At 44.0% G+C, this 17,687-nt stretch overlaps 1 protein-coding gene across 6 annotated transcripts in view; it reads right to left on the bottom strand.

Moving 5' to 3' along the window:
* The window catches only part of TRABD (TraB domain containing), a 35,985-nt gene extending 18,628 nt beyond the window's left edge, over nucleotides 1-17,357 (bottom strand). The window contains exons 1-4 of one of the 6 annotated variants that reach the window (XM_061467531.1): nucleotides 17,334-17,357; nucleotides 5,594-5,656; nucleotides 3,582-3,660; nucleotides 837-1,003 (exon numbers count right to left, since the gene is read on the bottom strand). In XM_061467531.1, the coding sequence (XP_061323515.1) occupies nucleotides 837-1,003; nucleotides 3,582-3,645 (231 nt within the window). In that variant the 5' untranslated portion in view covers nucleotides 3,646-3,660; nucleotides 5,594-5,656; nucleotides 17,334-17,357. Of the gene's footprint in view, nucleotides 1-836; nucleotides 1,004-1,137; nucleotides 1,275-3,581; nucleotides 3,661-5,593; nucleotides 5,657-9,145; nucleotides 9,294-16,430; nucleotides 16,654-17,333 lie in introns of those variants that run through there. The other 5 variants (XM_061467529.1, XM_061467532.1, XM_061467534.1 and 2 more) reach the window with 5 other exon arrangements.
* Nucleotides 17,358-17,687: the final 330 nt, after the last annotated feature.

The following is a 17,687-nucleotide window of genomic DNA, read 5'->3' as shown; positions in this document are numbered from 1 at the left end:
CCCAAGTAACTATATATTGAGAAATATTTTAAGGAGGATAACAGTGAAATGCTTACATACTGACATTTCGGGACAGGGAGGTGCAGAATACATTATGCAGGGGAGGAGGAAATTAAAACTTGATGTTAAACATTCTACATTCACAAAGTTCCTTTGACCATACTCCGCAATTATTTGCAATTTGAGTTAAAATAAGCTTTATAAGAACTAGGGTTAATGATTCTGGCCCAAGATTCCTCCCCCTCTAGCTCCTGGAAAACAAAGCCTCTCTAAATTGCAGACTTTGCATGAGGTAGAGTATGAACTAGTTCCTACTTTCACTAGAGCTTCAGAACTATTTGCATCTTGAGAATGGAATCCAAATTTGGGATGGCATGGTTTTACAGCTTAGTATTACACACCCCAAGCGGAGAAAAGCTGTAAACTACAGCCTGTGTGCTAGGCTTTGCATTTTCTCACAGCATGTCCCCATCGCAGCAACTATTACAACAACCACGGTATGCACTGTCAGTGCGACGTGATGCTATACCGTGACAGGCAATGTAAATTCCCTAGCCAGACTTCTACTTGTTACACTGGCACTGTAACTGCATTATTTAAGGACAAATAAAAATATTTGAGATGGGAAAGCAATGTATTGCATCAAAAATTATTAAGGTAATGTGTCTGCCTCCTAGCTCATGCCACAGCGCTGTTAGCCCTCCAACAGCTAATAAGAAAGAACAGAGTCTGGAGGTTACAGCACAGAACCAAGTCAAAGCTGGACTGCCTTCTACCTAATGCTAAATTGACAACATTATAAACATCCTGCCAAAGGGCTCCCACCTAGTATTTACCTTCACTACATCCTTTTTGCTGCTGTCACTAAAGTGGGCTGTTCCAACCACATATACTTTAGAACCATCCTCAGCATCAAGCTCAGTCACAGTGCTTGGTAAAGTAGGCTTTTTCTGCCTCTTCTTAATCTTCATCTCCAGGAGAATTTTAAATGCATCTGCATCAGCTATAAATGTAAAGAAAAGCAGAAAAGAAAAGCACACTTGACTATAAAGTGCAAGTAAGTAAAACAGAAAAAAATGTCACCACTGAACAGCAGAGCAGAGCTAAAAGGCCATTGATTTACCACTGTAATCTTACATTCAATTCTGAGGCTACATCATTGAGAGTGCCACCACTGGAGAGGCTGCCTCCAAGCATGGGTCTCAGTCCAGGTTTCCTACCCTGTGGACACTGGGACAGGTTGTCCACGCAGTTCAGTAAGGGAAAGAGAGAAGCTGTGTGGCAGGTGAGGTGGACAGAGAAGCAAAGAATACTTAGAAAAGGTATACACTAAATTGAAGGAAAAAAAAAAAAAAGAAGAGCATTTTTTAAATTCTAGAACAAAAGCATTCCCTTTTGGGATTTTACCTGTATAAAAGAGCAACACAAGTACACCAGTGTGAATGTGCTGGTAAAGTCACCTGCACATATTGGCACATATAGGATACCTACAGTACCAGTCTTAGCCTTTTCTGTGATTAACACACCATGGATCAGTATACAATCGACAATTAAACCTTAAGAGGTATTCACGTCAGGAAACCAATCATTCTTCTCTACTTTTAACAATGAACTATTTACAATGGAATAGTACAACAGGAGTTTAGCCCATCTATGTCAAGCTTGCCATGGCAAATAGGAAGAGCTATCATGTCCATTACAATTGCTTGTTAAAGCCTCATTAACTGAGATAGAAGAGCTTCATTTCTGCATCAATGGGAAATACAATAACTTTCAGTAAACCATCTTTAAGCTGTAACGAATCTTAGGGAGAAAAAAAAAAAGCCATCAAGAGTTTTGTTTCCAACCAACTCTCTCTCTCTGGCAAGCTGCTGCACAAGTTAGCAGAGGTCTCAAGTGGTCCAGAAGCCTGGAATAAGATCATAATCCCAGGGAAAAAATAAAGGTTAGTGAACAGTTTGCAGGCAGGATGTCAAAGATGCACATAAATTACAGCCTCCTACCATACAATTCACTTAATGCATCAGGTTTAACTGTGTGGCTCTGGCCCCAGATCTGTCCCACAAATACTCATCTCAAGATTTCATGTCAAAACCAACACAAACCCAAACAAAAACCACAAAACAAAAGCCACCCTCCAACACCCTTCTTAGTTAGCATTTTAGTAGCCTACTACTTCATGGTCAATACCCAAGAATATGGTGTGCTGCAGTCAGTATGGTCTGATCTAAGACCATGCTCCTAAGGAAGGGTTGGGGAGAACTTATGGTAAAAGCAAGAAGAGGTAGAGCTGTTGCATTTGTAGCTCTCAGTCACATAATCATAAAAGTAGCCATAGTAGATCAACCGAAATCTACCTAAGCAAATATCCTCCCCCCACAATGGTCAAAAGTAGATATCTAAGGAAGAATATAAGAAATGGGAAGTGTGCACAACACCTTCTCCAAATACTCTCCTAGCCTAAGACCATTTATAGCTCAGATTCCGACAGTTGAAAGTGGTTTCTATGTATTCAGTAACCCTTAAAGGATTTAATCTCTATTCATTTTCAGGGCTTCACACCTCATACATATATTCAGAACTGGACTGAATAATGTTTCATGTGAAGAAAAACTGCTGTATCAGTGCAGTACCAGATGTTATCATTCCTTGACATAATCAAAGAAAACATTCTCAGGAGCAGCTATGTTTTTTATTAAACCAACTTCCATATCTGGAGTAAAAAGCAGCATAAAAAAATTAATCTGCTTCTTTAGGTCTGAATGGTTTTCCCATCGCTTTAGTCAAGGTTCTGTTTGCTCCCATGATTGTTATTTCTGAAAGCTGCAGTCCTTAGGGATTATTGAGCAACTTCAACATTACAGCAATGTTGCTGTTACCAACTAATTCACCCTAAGGTGGTTCAGAGCTTAGTATTTGCCAGAAAGCACAATCTAAATGTTCCTATTGTTCATAATGAGCACCATGTGCATTAACATGACAACAGCGTGTCACAAAACATAAAGCAAATCTTAAGAAGCTTTAGATTTTTCTCCTCCTGAGAAAGGACTGTCTGTCATTATCTGATCCTTGCCACTAAAAGGTAAGGACTGATGCTCTTCCTGGGCTTCACAAGACAGTTTTGGCTGGAATAATACTTCTATTCCTGAAGGCTTGGCTTTCATATCAAAATATCATGCTAGCAAGGGGAAAATATTCCACTTGGAACAAGTTATTCAACATCACAACACTAAATGCCAGAATGTTTAAGGAAATACATACTTATACATCTCTGGCTTAGAGAGCAAAAATTGAGCTTAAAACAATAGCCAAATAGATCTATTAAATCACAAGCCATTTACTTCCTTTTGAGAGCATGGGAGCAGCAAACTGACAATTGATATGTTATTGCTCTTTCCAAATTTGGTTTACGCAACTGGGCTTTTCCACAGATCAAGAACAGATTAAGTCAGATATGACCTCACCCACATCTCCCTTGTGTGCCAACAGCCACATCCTTATTAGGAAAGGAAAAGGCATGGATGTTCAGTTTAATAAACTTCCAACGTGATACACCCTCCCCAGTCAAACCAGAAACATACTGATATTCTGCGATACACTTGATGTTTCCTTTGGGCCATCTTCTGGTGCATCAGAGGAAGACATTGGATCTGCAGCAGCCTGTATGAAACAAATTCAAAAAGAGGCTGGGAATTATAATGAAATGCTTTAATACATCTTTCCCCTTGTGAGTCTGCTCAATTTGAGCCTACGTATAATATTCAAGCAAGTAAATAATTTAAGCAGTGTGAACAGTTCAAAACATCTGTGGTTTTACAACTGTTTTTCTCCTAGCTGGATAAGCATGAGGAATAACATATTAAAAACTATTACATGCCTATTTTAGAAGATAATATTTATACCTGGCATGGCATTAAAAACCAAAATCTGATTCTAGAATAAAAAGAACGAGTTTATCTCTAACACTACTACAGTAGTATATTTCTGTGTTGGAAGCCAAAATGTGCACTGATTATTATAACACCATCGCCATTTATAAGATGGCATACTTGACTCAACTATCAGTAAGCATTAGTCTGCCAGGAGTCTGACAAAGTTAATAAGTTCTCACAAGAATACACACATCCATTCTAGAAGAGTCTGCTCAAGTATTTTATTCTCTTGGAATATTTACAATACACACCCCCAACTTAAAGTTAATGGGTATGTTGGCTTTACATATATCAGAAATCAAAGTCAAAAGGATGCAAAGCATCTGCCTAGTTTTGCTCTCTGAAGCATCAGACAGAAATTTAAAAGATTCTCAAGGCCTGACTTGGGATTAATATTAAATATTATCACTAGAAGTACATGAGTCAGGTCATTGGCTAACAAAACTTTTCTTATTTTTAACTAACAGGCAGGCTTTAAAACCCATGCATAGAACTCAAACAATCCCAGTCATTCAGACTATGTCATTCATGTCAAAAAGGCAGGATTAATGCAGAAGAGAGTTAAGAATCAGGGAAAGCTCAACTATAAACTGTCTTTAGGCAGCAATATTAATTCAAAGTTGAATCAGGATGATCATTGGGAGAATCTGGAATTCTTGAACACATTAAGTCAAAAAGTTAGACAGGATGTGAATCTACCATCATTCAAGTGCTTTCCAAATGAAAGTCAGTATTAATGAGTCAGCAAGCAAGCAGCCAAGCTTTCCTGAAGGATGTCAGATTTTGAGCTAGAATGACTGGTTTATTTACTTTGTACTTAACCTGGTGAGATTTAAAACAGGACTGTACATAGAACATCCAACTGTTAAAAGCTTTCAATAAGAGCAATTAATTTCTTCTTGCATTCCATTACGTCAAACAGTAATTTTCAGACAATAACTCCTGGTGTCTTACCTTGGACCCACTGAAGGCAAGGCAAAACTTACCACACATTTCACAGAGTAAGACCAAAAAGTACAACAGCTTTACAGTGCAAAGTTTAAAACATTCACAGTCACATATTACCCATTCACTACAACGCAGAAGTCTGTTCAGTGACAACTGCAAACTGCAATTATACTGCAAATTGCAATTACATTCACAAATATAATTTAACACCAGCTCAGCTTTTGATCACAACATATGGCTTGACTTTACTGCTTGCATACGTAACTCTAGTCACAAAAATATTTTGGAAAAATGTATCCATCTGTAACATATGGAATTAATCCTGTCACTTATGCTGGCTTTGTCATCACAACAACATCGCAGTGGGAAAAGCACTAAGCACCACATTAAGTCTGCTGTTCCTTTCTTCATTTTTTAATTAACTTGACACAGGAACCAGCATTCTTTTGGCTCATAATGAAACATTCCTGAGCTTCACCACAAAAAGGTTTTGAAATACACGGATGTGAAAGGAGACAAGGAAGAACCTAAATGTGGCAAAAAAAATAGCACTTTAGCCCCCCACCCCATTTTAAAAGGGGTCTCACACGGGTGGTCTCAGCCCTCAGACTTCGCAGGCTTTCCCTGAGGATGAGTGGAAGAACCTGGCTGATTGAGAGTCTCAACTGTCCCTGCAGTTGTACTGAAAAACAAACTTCAGCTCCAAGCCATACCTCAGGCTGTTGCTCCTCTTGTATCCCTGCAGCGTAGGCTTATTTTCACCAATCACACAAGAACTGCAAGAAGTAAAAGGAATGGAAGAGTATTAAAAATTTATAACTCAGAATATTTGTTTAAGAATTGTAGGGGATGGGGGGAGAGCCAGTAATGTCTCTACGATCTTAATGAAAGCTGAAGTACTAAAAGCAGCAAACTGAAGATGCAAAAACGCCACCTTGTCAACTCTGCTGCTGTTAACCACCCCACCCCCCCAACAATAGGATATAATTAGCCTGTTTCAACCCAGTTCTTGAGTTGGCTCTAAATCAAGAGCATAGTCCTGGTCTCACACACACTGCGCATCTCTTGATAAACACGGGTGGATTTCATGGGAACTCAGAATTTGTGCTTTTGCTGTCTCAGATTCTACAAAAATGCCTTTTCCTTCCAGATCGCTTGTAAGTAATAGAAGATACAAGATGGCTGCCAAAAAGGTTTCAGCAACAGCAAAAAACTTGCTCTACTACATTAATAGTGCTGTCTTGTCCAAACAAACTACAGCAAGACAATTTTTTGGCAAATTTTAGGAATCTTCCACATTTACAGGATTTCACTGCTCCAAGGAATAGGAGAGCAGTTGCAGTCTTAATACGCAACTAGAGAGCCACACACATTGTTATTTGATCTGCATCATGTTATTATGTATATATTTACAAATATGCCAGGGTCAGAACATCAGCAGGATTATGACTGTGTGAAAAACCCTGGGAAGTGTGGTTTCAAATGCTTAATGGTTTCCATCTCCCGATTTTAATAGACCTTCTTCCACTCATATTGTTCAAGTCCAGAAGCTCTCCCTGAAGGTGGTAGAGTGGTGTGATTTGACTTTGATGGTACTCCAAGGGGATTGCACAAGACGCTGAACACATGACTTTGTGCTCAGTCTTCTTATTCTCACTGCTATCCCACTAAAAGCAAAGCACTCCAAGAAAGCACTGCTTCTTCACTACAGTCCTTTGGCTTACCTCCCTCTAACCTGTTTCACAGCACATGTGAGGTCTGTTTGATTTTATTAGGCTGGAGATCAATCCTGACCACATTTGCTGCCCTGCTTCAAAGAGAGGAGGGCCAAGTCAGGCTCCTGCCTTACACCCAGGAGGCTGGAGGCAAATTGGCTGGGTGCTGGCATAGTCCAGCACACGATGGCAAAAGCTCCCATTTCCCCAAATGCAACACTCTGCATCCTGGTTTTTAGCCTTTGTTTTCAAGTGAGTTGTTTTGCTTTCTAGCTTTGCTTAAAATACTTTTCTATAAAAAGAACATTTGCATGGGAAGTGTGAAGGTATGGAGGGACTTCAGCAATTCATGCCTTGAAGTTGTCCACTGCTAGTGACCAGCCAGCAAACTGGAGATCACAGCTGCAGGCTGGGCAAGAGAAACATGGAGTGGCCAGAAGTGTAGCTTCTGTGGGCTCCTTGGAGCAAAATCCACATAAAACCCAACAGAGCCTCATGACCCAAGCAGGCATCAGCTACAGATGCAGCTCCCAAGCTGCAGGTTAAATACCTTGTTAAAACAAGAACTACACACTGCAAACACTCCAAGAGGTTCAGCAACAAACTGTTTATTCAAAAACAGGCAACAAAAGGACTCCACTGGTTTTGCTATGATGCATAATTCAAAACCAGGACCGTGCCTTCCCGCTTTCTGAGGGGTCAAGTCAAGGGAACTTGGATGTGTGAGTAAGCTAAAATGGCAGATGAAGCTGAACTGCTCTTTTCTGCTTCAGTGTTTCCAGGCTTTACATGTGGTGTGGACAGCTCTAAATAAGCACAGCAGAAGGAAACCCTTGCTCTGAGACCTGCAACCTGAATGCGACCTGGCAGCTCACTAACACCTCAGCCAGCCTGACCAGGAGCTGCCTGGTGGCATTGTGTGCTTAAGTGAATCCAACACCTGTTTTCATCCTCTCCTGCCTCTGACAAACTGGTTTAACTATTTGTTGACTTGTGCAGTAAACCAGACTGGAAAGCAGATTCAGGTTTAAAAATAACCTTATCAAGGCATTACAAGCTCAGACAATCAAACTGCTGCAGGAACAACTGCAGTAGCAGAACTGAAGTGACAGTATGAACTGGAGATGCTGAAGCCAACACTGGCCTCTGAGAAAATATTTGTCTAACTACAGCATCAGTCAGGGGTATGCCAGTACCCTGATGCTGAGCTCTGGGCTTGGTTCTCAATTGTTTTATGTGCAAAATACCAGTGTTTTTTCTGCCAGTACATCAACTAGCCCTAAATACAAACCAAAGTTGTAAGCTTGCTGAATGTCTGCTGGGGTTTGAAAACATGTCTCTTATCTATGGGAATGCTCTTAAAAATAGCGAACTGCAAGTTTCAGTTAAAGGACAGACTTCTACACAGAAGCACCAAGTGATTTCTTTTCCACCAAGTCACATTTTAGAAAATCTCATCCCATTCTCCCCAAATGACGTTTCTGATATTGGAGCAAGAGAGATCTTCAATGAAGTTTACCCATGCCGACTTGTTTCTGGATTTAATCCCCCACCTCTTTGAACATGCCCACGAATTCCAGTTATTCAGTTAACATTAAGAATATCTTATAACTGGTTGCCAACAGTAAACAAACTCAGCTGAACAACTGTCATGAAAAGCTGCATGTGTTCAAACTCTTGTTTAGTGTGAGTGACAAAAAGCACAAAACACACACGTCAACAGAGTAAAGACAAGGCTGGCTTCTCAGCTGGCCAGCATCCTCATCAACAACATAGGAAAAAGTACATACATCCTGGGAACTAGTCAAATATCTTGGACTCCAAGAAGATCAAGCTCATCCATGTGGAAAAGTCACCATCCTGTACATCTGTGTATTCACAGAAGAACCACGATACTCGATATAGTAATCCTCAAACCTCTGAAGAAGGACTGAACATGACTTGCTGTTATACAGATAAAAGGAACCGAAGCATAAGAATCTGTACGCATTTCCTCTCACTGTATCCAACAGCAAGAAAAGGTGCTGATCTAGATCAATTCCTGACAAGCATCGAGGCAACTTGAATCACAGCGTTTCCAAATATGTTAGAGCTTGTTTTTTTTCAGCCTTGCATTTATTTATTTAAATAAAGTTCAGCTTCCTAAAGAAATGAGACAAGGTAATAAGGCAGAGCTTCTTTGTGCTTGCTAAACCTTAGGTGAATTTTAAACAAACTTGGCAGGGAGATGAGTCTCTGTCATTCTGAGATGAAATGCAGAGCACTGCAAAGATTACTGAAGATTACAGGGGGTGGTACACGTGCATGTGAAAAAGAGGTCAGCAGAACCTGCCAGGGAACAGAAGGAAATTCAGCCCCTAGTTGTAAAGCCATTGGCAAAAGAAGCTGTTCAGACAATTACTGTGTTCCATTATACATATACCACAACATCTCATAACCTCAAGTCCTACTTACAACGGAACTTGGCCCAAACATGTGAAACCAATCAAATCCCTCTCCTCCAGCTACATCAAAGGCATGCAAGAGGCCCTCAGGAGATAAATCGCATACTGAAAATCTCGGCTATGACAGTGCATTTCTTTCAGGCAAACTGGGAGACGCAGCTTTCTAAGCACTCATAAAGATCAGAGATTAGAAAGTATTTCTGTTCTCTTATCTGCCAGGAGACTGTCTTGATCCGGAGTTCACTCTTCCTGCCCAGAGTGCTGCCAAGAAAATTCCTGGAGAAGAAACAAGGAGTCTGGCTCCTTATGATCCAGCAAGAGCAGGTTCTGCCTCTGGAATTTTCTTGAAAGGACTCCTTGATGACTGAATCCCAATTCAGTCCCCAATTCAAAGTGGAATACTTGTTCTTGCTTCATCTTTGCTAGTCTAAGGGAGCCTGCCATTTACTGGGTGATTAAAAATTGTTGTTTATGTGTACCCATATGAACAAATGAAGCCCTTCCCCCAGCTCTCAAGATACCTAGGCAACCAAACAGGAATTTCTGAGACCACCCAATGAACTGCAAGCCTGAAATTTAGCCATTATTCATCTCACTGATATTCACCTATTTCCTTTCAAGGTCTTCTTGTCCTGACAGCACATGCAGGGCAACCATTCACACCCACAACAGCACTGTGGAAAAGAGGCTATATTTTTCTCCTACACTTTGGGGATTATTCTCTTCCCCTCAACATAAATTCAGAAAGGAACACACAGGTAAGTGCAACACCTTCTAGCAATGCTTACCCTACACAGTGGCTGACAAAAGCAGTGCGAGAAAAACCTCCCTGCCGTGCTATTTGACATCAGTCCTCCAGCTTTCCTAATGCAGAACAGTTTCAGCAGAGCTTCCTCTTTGGGTGAAATCTTCTCATAAACCACTGGCTCACTTTTCACACTGCGTAGTCTTAGCTGACCAAAATGTTTCAGTTCTAGCTGCATATTTAGGCATCTGAAACTCTGAGCTTGCCGTCTTAAGGACGCAAGAGGCACACTCACAAGTCAGGGGTTCTAGCAAGGCAAGTTATAGGCACTAGAACACGAGCTACCACTGAAGAACAAATGTCCTTTCTTGTTTTATTTCAATAAGGTGATTCAGTGAGAAAATCCAAGCATACCACAGTGGGTAGACAGGTATCCTCCTACAGCATGGCTGAACTTCTTCCTTTATTATCTTGTTTAAATTTGCCTCCTTCAGACAGTGAGTGATTCAGTTGAATCAATAACAAAAAAAGCTCTCATACCATACCTATATCAAACAGACTCAGCTGTTCTTTAAAAATACTTTTATTGAATGCTTTCTTCCTTCAGAGCTATACAGAAATTTAGAAGCAGCACTTGCTATCTTTAACATGTTGACACTGCAATAGAGAAATAAAGTTCTACTAATTGCTCCGTATTTTCTACACGCTGCACACACATCAGAAAAACTAGTAAGAAGCTAGGAGTCACACTGTTTCACCTCTTATTGAAACAGAAAGTCAGTTTTTGTGCTTGACCCCTCCCCTGGATCTGAGTGTATGTATTACTGCTTTCCACAGTTACAACATTCACTAGCGTTGAAGAAGGTTCAAACAACTGTCATACTCAGAGTCTTAACCATGCAGCCTCTGAGATAAGTTTGTATGTACTTCTGTCTTTCACAAATAAGGAACTGAGGTGAATGAATCCTTCAATACATCTAGAAACCTGACCTCTGGTATCTAAACAAATAGTCAGGAGGCTGCTGGAGCTTTCAAAGCATTTCAATTTTGCCATGTGCACTGTCCTTTGTTTTCAATCATTGGCCCTTTGGAAGATCTCTCCATACCTCCTCCCCAAGACAGCACTTCCTCACAGTACCTGCCAACATACCTCATCCTTGTTCCTTTAGAGTCATTGTGGGAAGGACAAGAAGTAGGCTGAGGACTGAATTTGATTCAAGGTCTTTAATTATCAAGTGGGTGTTCTCCTGTGAGAACACAGCACAGCTCACACAGGTCATGCCACAACTGAACCAGAACTGACCCATGCTGTATGTAAGCCAGAGGCACACACAAACAGCTATTTTGTGATGAGCCTTCTGACCCAGCACTCCAGCAACAGCATCCCTGGCCAGAATACAGCCTCAGTCTGCTCAGCGTGAGATGCAGCAATAAAAATTTACTTACACCCACATGCACTAAATGTGCCATGCTCCTTTAATACTCTAAACCTGCAATTTCTCTAGCAATGGTTATTCAGTTTAGCTGGCACAGCATAAGCATATATCATACTTACCAATTAACAGGACTTACTTTATGTAAACAGAAGAGGCATATTAGTACTTCAAAAAATTAAAGACACAACTGTTCTCCCACTGAAAAACCATTGTATTTTTTACCCATTGTCTGGAATACCTAACAAAATACCTTCCATGCCTACCATTTAACCTCCAAGAAGGTAAAAATCAAATCAACAGATACTCACTTAAGTCTCAGCACTGCCCTCTGCAATGGTATTTAAGGTTGATGAGGCTTCTTCCATGATTCTGCACAGAAACCTTACAAGTATTTACAAACAACCAGCTCCAAATGGTGTCTCTCCTTTGCTGACAGACCGCTTATACTCTGAAGGATGCATCAGTTGAAATCTGCCAATTAATGCAGCAGCCACAAATTCAGAAATTGGAATATATTTCAAAACCCTCACCAAGGTGACCTACTCTATATATTGCACGTATCTCTTTGACACAACCCACGCCTTTCAAACTTAACTGAGCAACTGGTTCTGTGATCACAGATAGTTGTAGATTGTGGCTCTGGTTTCTCATGACTCAGAAGTTCATAAACTCCAAAACACATATTTCTTTTTTCTTTACCCTGTGAGCATCAGCAAGATGTTCCTGCAACACAAACTGTGCTGATGTATGCAGCCTAAACTCAGGGACCTACACTCTGTAGCCAACATTCATTTGCATACTTTGGAAGTCACAGACAACTAAATTAATTTTGTGAGAAAGGAGGTGTTGGAACATGAGAATATCTGGCCTGCGACAACAATGCACTGAGAGCACAGTCACCTTTATCAGTGGAACACAAGATGGCATTCTCATATATGTTTTGGTTTTTGACATTATTGCTATTACATTGATTAGGGATACTAAAAGAAATGAGTAAGCATGAGGTGAATCAGGATGCTAACACAGCAGAATTGAGAACAAACAACAGGCTAAATCCTTACGTTTTAAGAGGCTGTAAAGAGGTTGCTAAATTTAGAAACATGGGACAGAAAGACCAAAGTGATGTGGCCCAAAGTCAGGCCAGCTACTCAGAAACTCACTCTGTTTTAGAACCTACATAACTACCCAAGCCACATTCCTATTTTATTTCAACATAAATCACATGAATTCAGGGATGATTTGGAACAAAAATACTTTTACAACTCTCCTGCGATCAGGAGTTTAGGGTAAGATACCCACTCAGCACATCTCTCTCCAGGCCATTAAAAGCTATGAACCAAATGATACTTCTGATGCTGGGTAACCCTCTCCAAAACACTCCTAAGTAGAGCAACAGCAAAAGAGCACACAGCTGCTGCATACACAGTTTCTATGGAGTTCTGCAAGATTTGCTACTACCTGTTCACTACCTACAAGCAGCCAGCAAAGGAGATGGGTAGAGAAGTTCTGCCATGGACAACTAACTATTGGCTTGTAAGATATCTGACTGTGGTCCACAGAATTGCTGCAGAACTCCATATACACAATTATTCCACGCGTCAATGGCTGTCTGCTGATACACGCAGAAGCCGGGTCTCAGGAGTACTGGCAGACACTCGCATTCATTCCTTTTGTTATGAACACTTTTAAATGCAACCCTTATGATGGCAAAATTGGGATTTTGCAAGACAAAATTCTGCCCAACTGCCAAATGCATTATTTACAGTGCTCTTCTGCCTGCGCCTTTGACTGCTAGCCTCCAGACAGTAGCAGGGAACAAGCTGATCTTTCTGAAAATCATACAGCCATCACAGAAGCTGAAAACATTGTTACACTACACGGGTGCACATGCTGGCAGCAGGCAAAGACACACAGCCCTGATGTGGCAGGGACCTGAAGACAGAGGGTCATGTTTCAAGACAGAGCTAACAGAGACAAAGCTCCAGGAAAGCAAGCCTATTCCAGCCTGCTGGCCTGCAGACACAGAAGCCAGAGGTTAGCGCTGACCATTCAGTACTACAGAAGCACACCAACCAGGAAAGTTGTCCTGCATGCTACTCCATCCAGCTGCACCACTCATTTAATGTGTGGAACACCCTGCACCTGACAAGCTCAGTAGTTTAAAAAAAAGGTATTCCCCTCAAAAGTTCATCCCTATTTCCATTCCTGTCTGCTGCCCTCTAAAGAAATGAGAGAATCCCTCAACAACTCCTGATCCTGGTTCCTCACACAGGCCTTCTTTCTCAGTTACCCTGTAACTACCTGTCTTATCACCCTTCCAAAGGATGGCTCCCAGTTGTGCAACACACCAGATACGTGTCCTACCTGGGCAGGACCAGGAACCAGATATACTGCACAGGTGACTGGAGACCTTCAACTTCATCAGCATTCGTATTGCTGCTAAGCTGTGGTGCAGACTCTTGCTCCCTCCTGCAAGTGTGCACACCCTTCCTGCACAGACACAGCCCTCAACACATGTGCCCAGCGTTGCCTGTCCTTACAGACAAGGTTATTTTGCAGACAGCCTGCAGGGATTAACTACATGAAAACATGAACCCCTAGAGCTCCAGTGTAGTCTCTCCTACAGCTTGGTACATGGTGTCATCAGGACGCTTAAATGCTGTGTGTGGACATGCAAAGCCTCTGCATCTCAATCAAACTGCACAGCATATCAGCTAAAGGCAGGATAGGGCTAGGAAGGAGGCAGGAGGAGAAAACAGCCCCTCTAGCTACCTTTACTACTTTTTTAAGAAAAAGAGGTGGAAAGGAAGAGAGCTGGTCACTGAGTGCATGCATGTTTTCATGCAAATCTATCAGCTGCAGTTAATATTAAAGTTATATGCCCCAACTCATTTTGGAGGCAGGGAAAAACTTGAGTTTCTATGTTCAAATGCAAAACCACAGTATTAACTAACATGTTTATAGCATCTCAAATTTGAATGGCCTTTTACAAAAACCTTCTGTAATTGAAGGCCTCACCTCAGAAATAACTCACACTGGAAACCTATTTGCAAATATTTATCTAGTAACAACCATTACCAACAGAATATAATGCTACTAATTGTAAATCCTCTGTGACAGGCACCCGCTGCTGCTAACCAGCCTGGTCACTTCCTGGCAGGGCAAGGAGAGCTGCAGAATCCCTCCTTCCTCCTGACCCTGCCTGACAAGTGATACTCAAAGTATCACTGATACTGAAGTGATACAGGATCGCTTCAGACAGCTGTAGTTATGCACCACTCCCATTAAATCTGGAGCACACTTAGCTCCGGCCTGCTTTCATTTTTTCATTTTCTAAGACTGCCCCAAATCTCTTTCCCCATATTTTCCCAGCAGCAAATATGGAAAAAGAAGATGCTTTCCGAATAGTGCTTTTTTACAAAAAGCAACTGGATGACTCTCCCACAAGTAAGATGCCAACACCACCGTGTTTTACTCACAAGCTGTGGTGCCAGCAGCAGCAATGTTTCACCATATTTTGCCATACGGAAGAAAGAATGCACTGCAAAATATGCATAACTCTCCTAGCACTGAATTAAGCAATATCTCAGTCTATAGTTAAGACAAGAGTGCCAGACACTGCAATGGCCGACAAATTTACCATCAGCAACTCAAGTTACTGACACCTGAAAGTCTACCAAAAGCCACAAAGAACAGGGCACAAACCAGAGCCACAGCTATAATCCAGTACCTAATAAACTCACTTAGTTTAGGCTAGTTAAACGTACTTGTGGTTTACCTTTGCTGCATAAGATCTGTTCCCTGCTAAAATACAGCAGGGAAACCTTTGAAATCTTTTAGTTTAGGTTTTTTTCTTTACTCTGATAGCTTTCCAAGAAGGAATATGTGCATAATTGAGCTGAACAGTAGGTTCAGCTGATACACATCACTACAGCACTGATACACATCTCTACAAAATGGAGAAATGAGGCCACTCCAGGCACCTTTGATATTCCTTAGGACAACCTACTAACACCACACATGTAAAACAGCATTTAACTTTTTAAAGCACATCCTCTTGCTTTTCCAGCCCAGCAGCAACCACTCAGCAGCTGCAAGTTTCTGCAAAGTTTGACCAAATAAAAACAGTCTCTCTCTCCCTGAAAGCCAGCAAAAATTAAACACTTTTTTTGTGCGCATACCCGCATACACGATCATCAGTAGGTGTATTTCCCTCAAGAGCCCAGCACAGGTTATGGGACAAGATCTTTTTGAGACCTGGGTTAATCAAAACTGCTTTCAAATCAAAATCCTGATTTCACAGTTTATTGCACGTGATGCACAACGCGGCGTCTGAAGAGTCACAACTGTTTAGAGACCAAAAAAAGAAGTGAGAAAAACTACTTTTCTGTTCTTCCGCTCACCATCGCAACCAACCCCACGCTCTTACCACCAACCACCGCGAACACAGCACAGCGCGCAGCGCTCTGCCCGCGCCCCGCTGCCACCTCCATCACCCCCCACGCCAGGAACCGGCCCTAACGCAGCGAGCGGAAAGCGCGGGCGCTGCTGTAACCGCACAGGGGGCCGCACCCCGACGGACGCGTTTCCCAGTGCCGTGCCCTCCCGGAGCTGGAGGGCCGGCAGCGCCAGCCTCCGCGCAGGGCTCCGGGGGAGAGGGGACGGGCAGCGGCCTCCGGCTTCCCCTTCCCTGCCGGTTCTGGGATTTACGCCTCAGCCTCCCCGCTGCGAGACCGAGGAAGAGCTCGCCCCGGCCCGGAGAGGCCCCTCAGCCTCGCCGCCAGCAGGTTCACCGGCGGGGCAGCGCCGGACTGGCCGCGGCCGCTCTGCCCCGCCGGCGCTGTGGGGCGCCGACCGCAGCCCTCTCGGTTCGCCTGCCACAGGCGCAAGGCCCAGGGAGCGCGTTCAGCGGCGAGAGCGGGCGGCCCCAGCCCACGTCCCGGCCGCCTCCCGCCCGAACGGGCGCTGCCTGGCGGCACCTGGAAGGGCAGGAGGCATACGCGAAGGGAAGGCGGCAAGAGGGAACGGAGTGCCGCTCACAGCAAACCCCCTCCCGCGGGTCTCTGGGCGCGGGGAGAAACGCAACAGTCCCCCTGCAACACACACTTGGCCGCACACGGGCTTGGCCCTAACATGGCACCGCCAAGGCCCCACGGCCCGGCAGGAAGCGGGCACCGCGGCCGGCTTTTCCCCCGCCTCCCCTCGCTCACTTGCCGTGCTCGGTGGTGGCGGCGCTGCGGAAGAAGGCGTCGGCAGCGCCACGGATCTCCGGCGGCCGGGCACGCTATCCGGCCAACATGCTGCACTAGTCATTCACGGACGGGGCGGGACCGGCGCCGCTGGGCAGCCTGGGCCTTGTAGTCCTCTGCTGCCGGGGGGCCCGGAAGCGACGGTGGGCAGCGGGCGCAGCGGACTACGGCTCCCAGGGCGCACGGGCGTTCGCATGGGCCGCGGGGCCCGGCAGCCGTGGAATCCCGCTTGCCTCCTCCCCTCCGTACACCCGCTTGGCTGCCTTGCGCCGCCTAGCGCAGTGCATTAGAGGGCCGGAGTTGTGTGTCCCGGTGTCTGTGCGTGCCCACGGGGTCGGTCGGGTCTGTGCAGTGAAGGGGACTCCCGGGGTTTGCTGGTGTCTCTGCGGGAGCCCCAGACGGGAAAGGCTAGGCGGGGGCCGCGGGGGTGCTGGCAGCGGGTACCGAGCCCCTTCAGCCGCTCTCGGGAGCCTGTGGCGGGGAGTCGAGCAGCATTCCCTTTGAGGCTGCTGCTCCCAGGCCGGCCGAAGCAGTGCTCGGGGCCCCAGTGACCTCCCTGACGCCTAAGCCAGGCTCGGCGGGCATCGGAGGTCTAGTTCGGTACCGATCTTCAAGTTCTGGACTTTAACTCTGGAGCGCTCTCCAGGGCTGTTCCCATTGTGGCTGCTATCATAAAGTACCTGCTCTGCTGGGCGTTGCATAGCCACTGTTGCAAGCAGGGTGGAAATGTGTAGAGGTGTAAGGGGTAAGAACCCCCTTAGGCGTGGGACTGCATGAGCTGTCCGTGTGGAAACACGACTTGGTCGTGGATCTGTCGAATATGAAAAACGCAGGGAGGTCAAACTGTGTCGTCTCTGCGCCTACCTGTTGGTGCCTTCCACTCCATGCAGTCCTGCTCTGCTTACTGCTGCTGTGCTGTCTGTTCTCTTTCCTCTTGAGCTGGATAATAGTTAATGTTTCATCCATGAAATCTGAGAGATACGTGTTGCACCACCTGCTTAAGCACAAGGGGTATTTGATGATACTTCCTATTACTAGGCTGACACATTTTATTGGTCAAGAAAACTTCAAGAAAGGTGTGTCAAGAGTTTATTATAGCTACTGATCATTTTCTGAAATTGTCTCCTTCCCTTTGAGTGTTTCTCTGTTCTGTTTCTGACAGGTCACAGTTCAGTGGCGGTGTGGCTAAAGCACCCATTTAGTCTGAGCACACGTTTA

This window comes from Pezoporus flaviventris, unplaced genomic scaffold (genome assembly GCF_033815535.1).
Source record: "Pezoporus flaviventris isolate CSIRO_AGI_PZ_B2104156 unplaced genomic scaffold, CSIRO_AGI_Pfla_v1 ptg000045l, whole genome shotgun sequence".
In the NCBI taxonomy this organism is placed as follows: Eukaryota; Metazoa; Chordata; class Aves; order Psittaciformes; family Psittacidae; genus Pezoporus; species Pezoporus flaviventris.
Note: the sequence above shows the minus strand (reverse complement) of the source record. Positions and strands in the feature narration are given on the sequence as shown.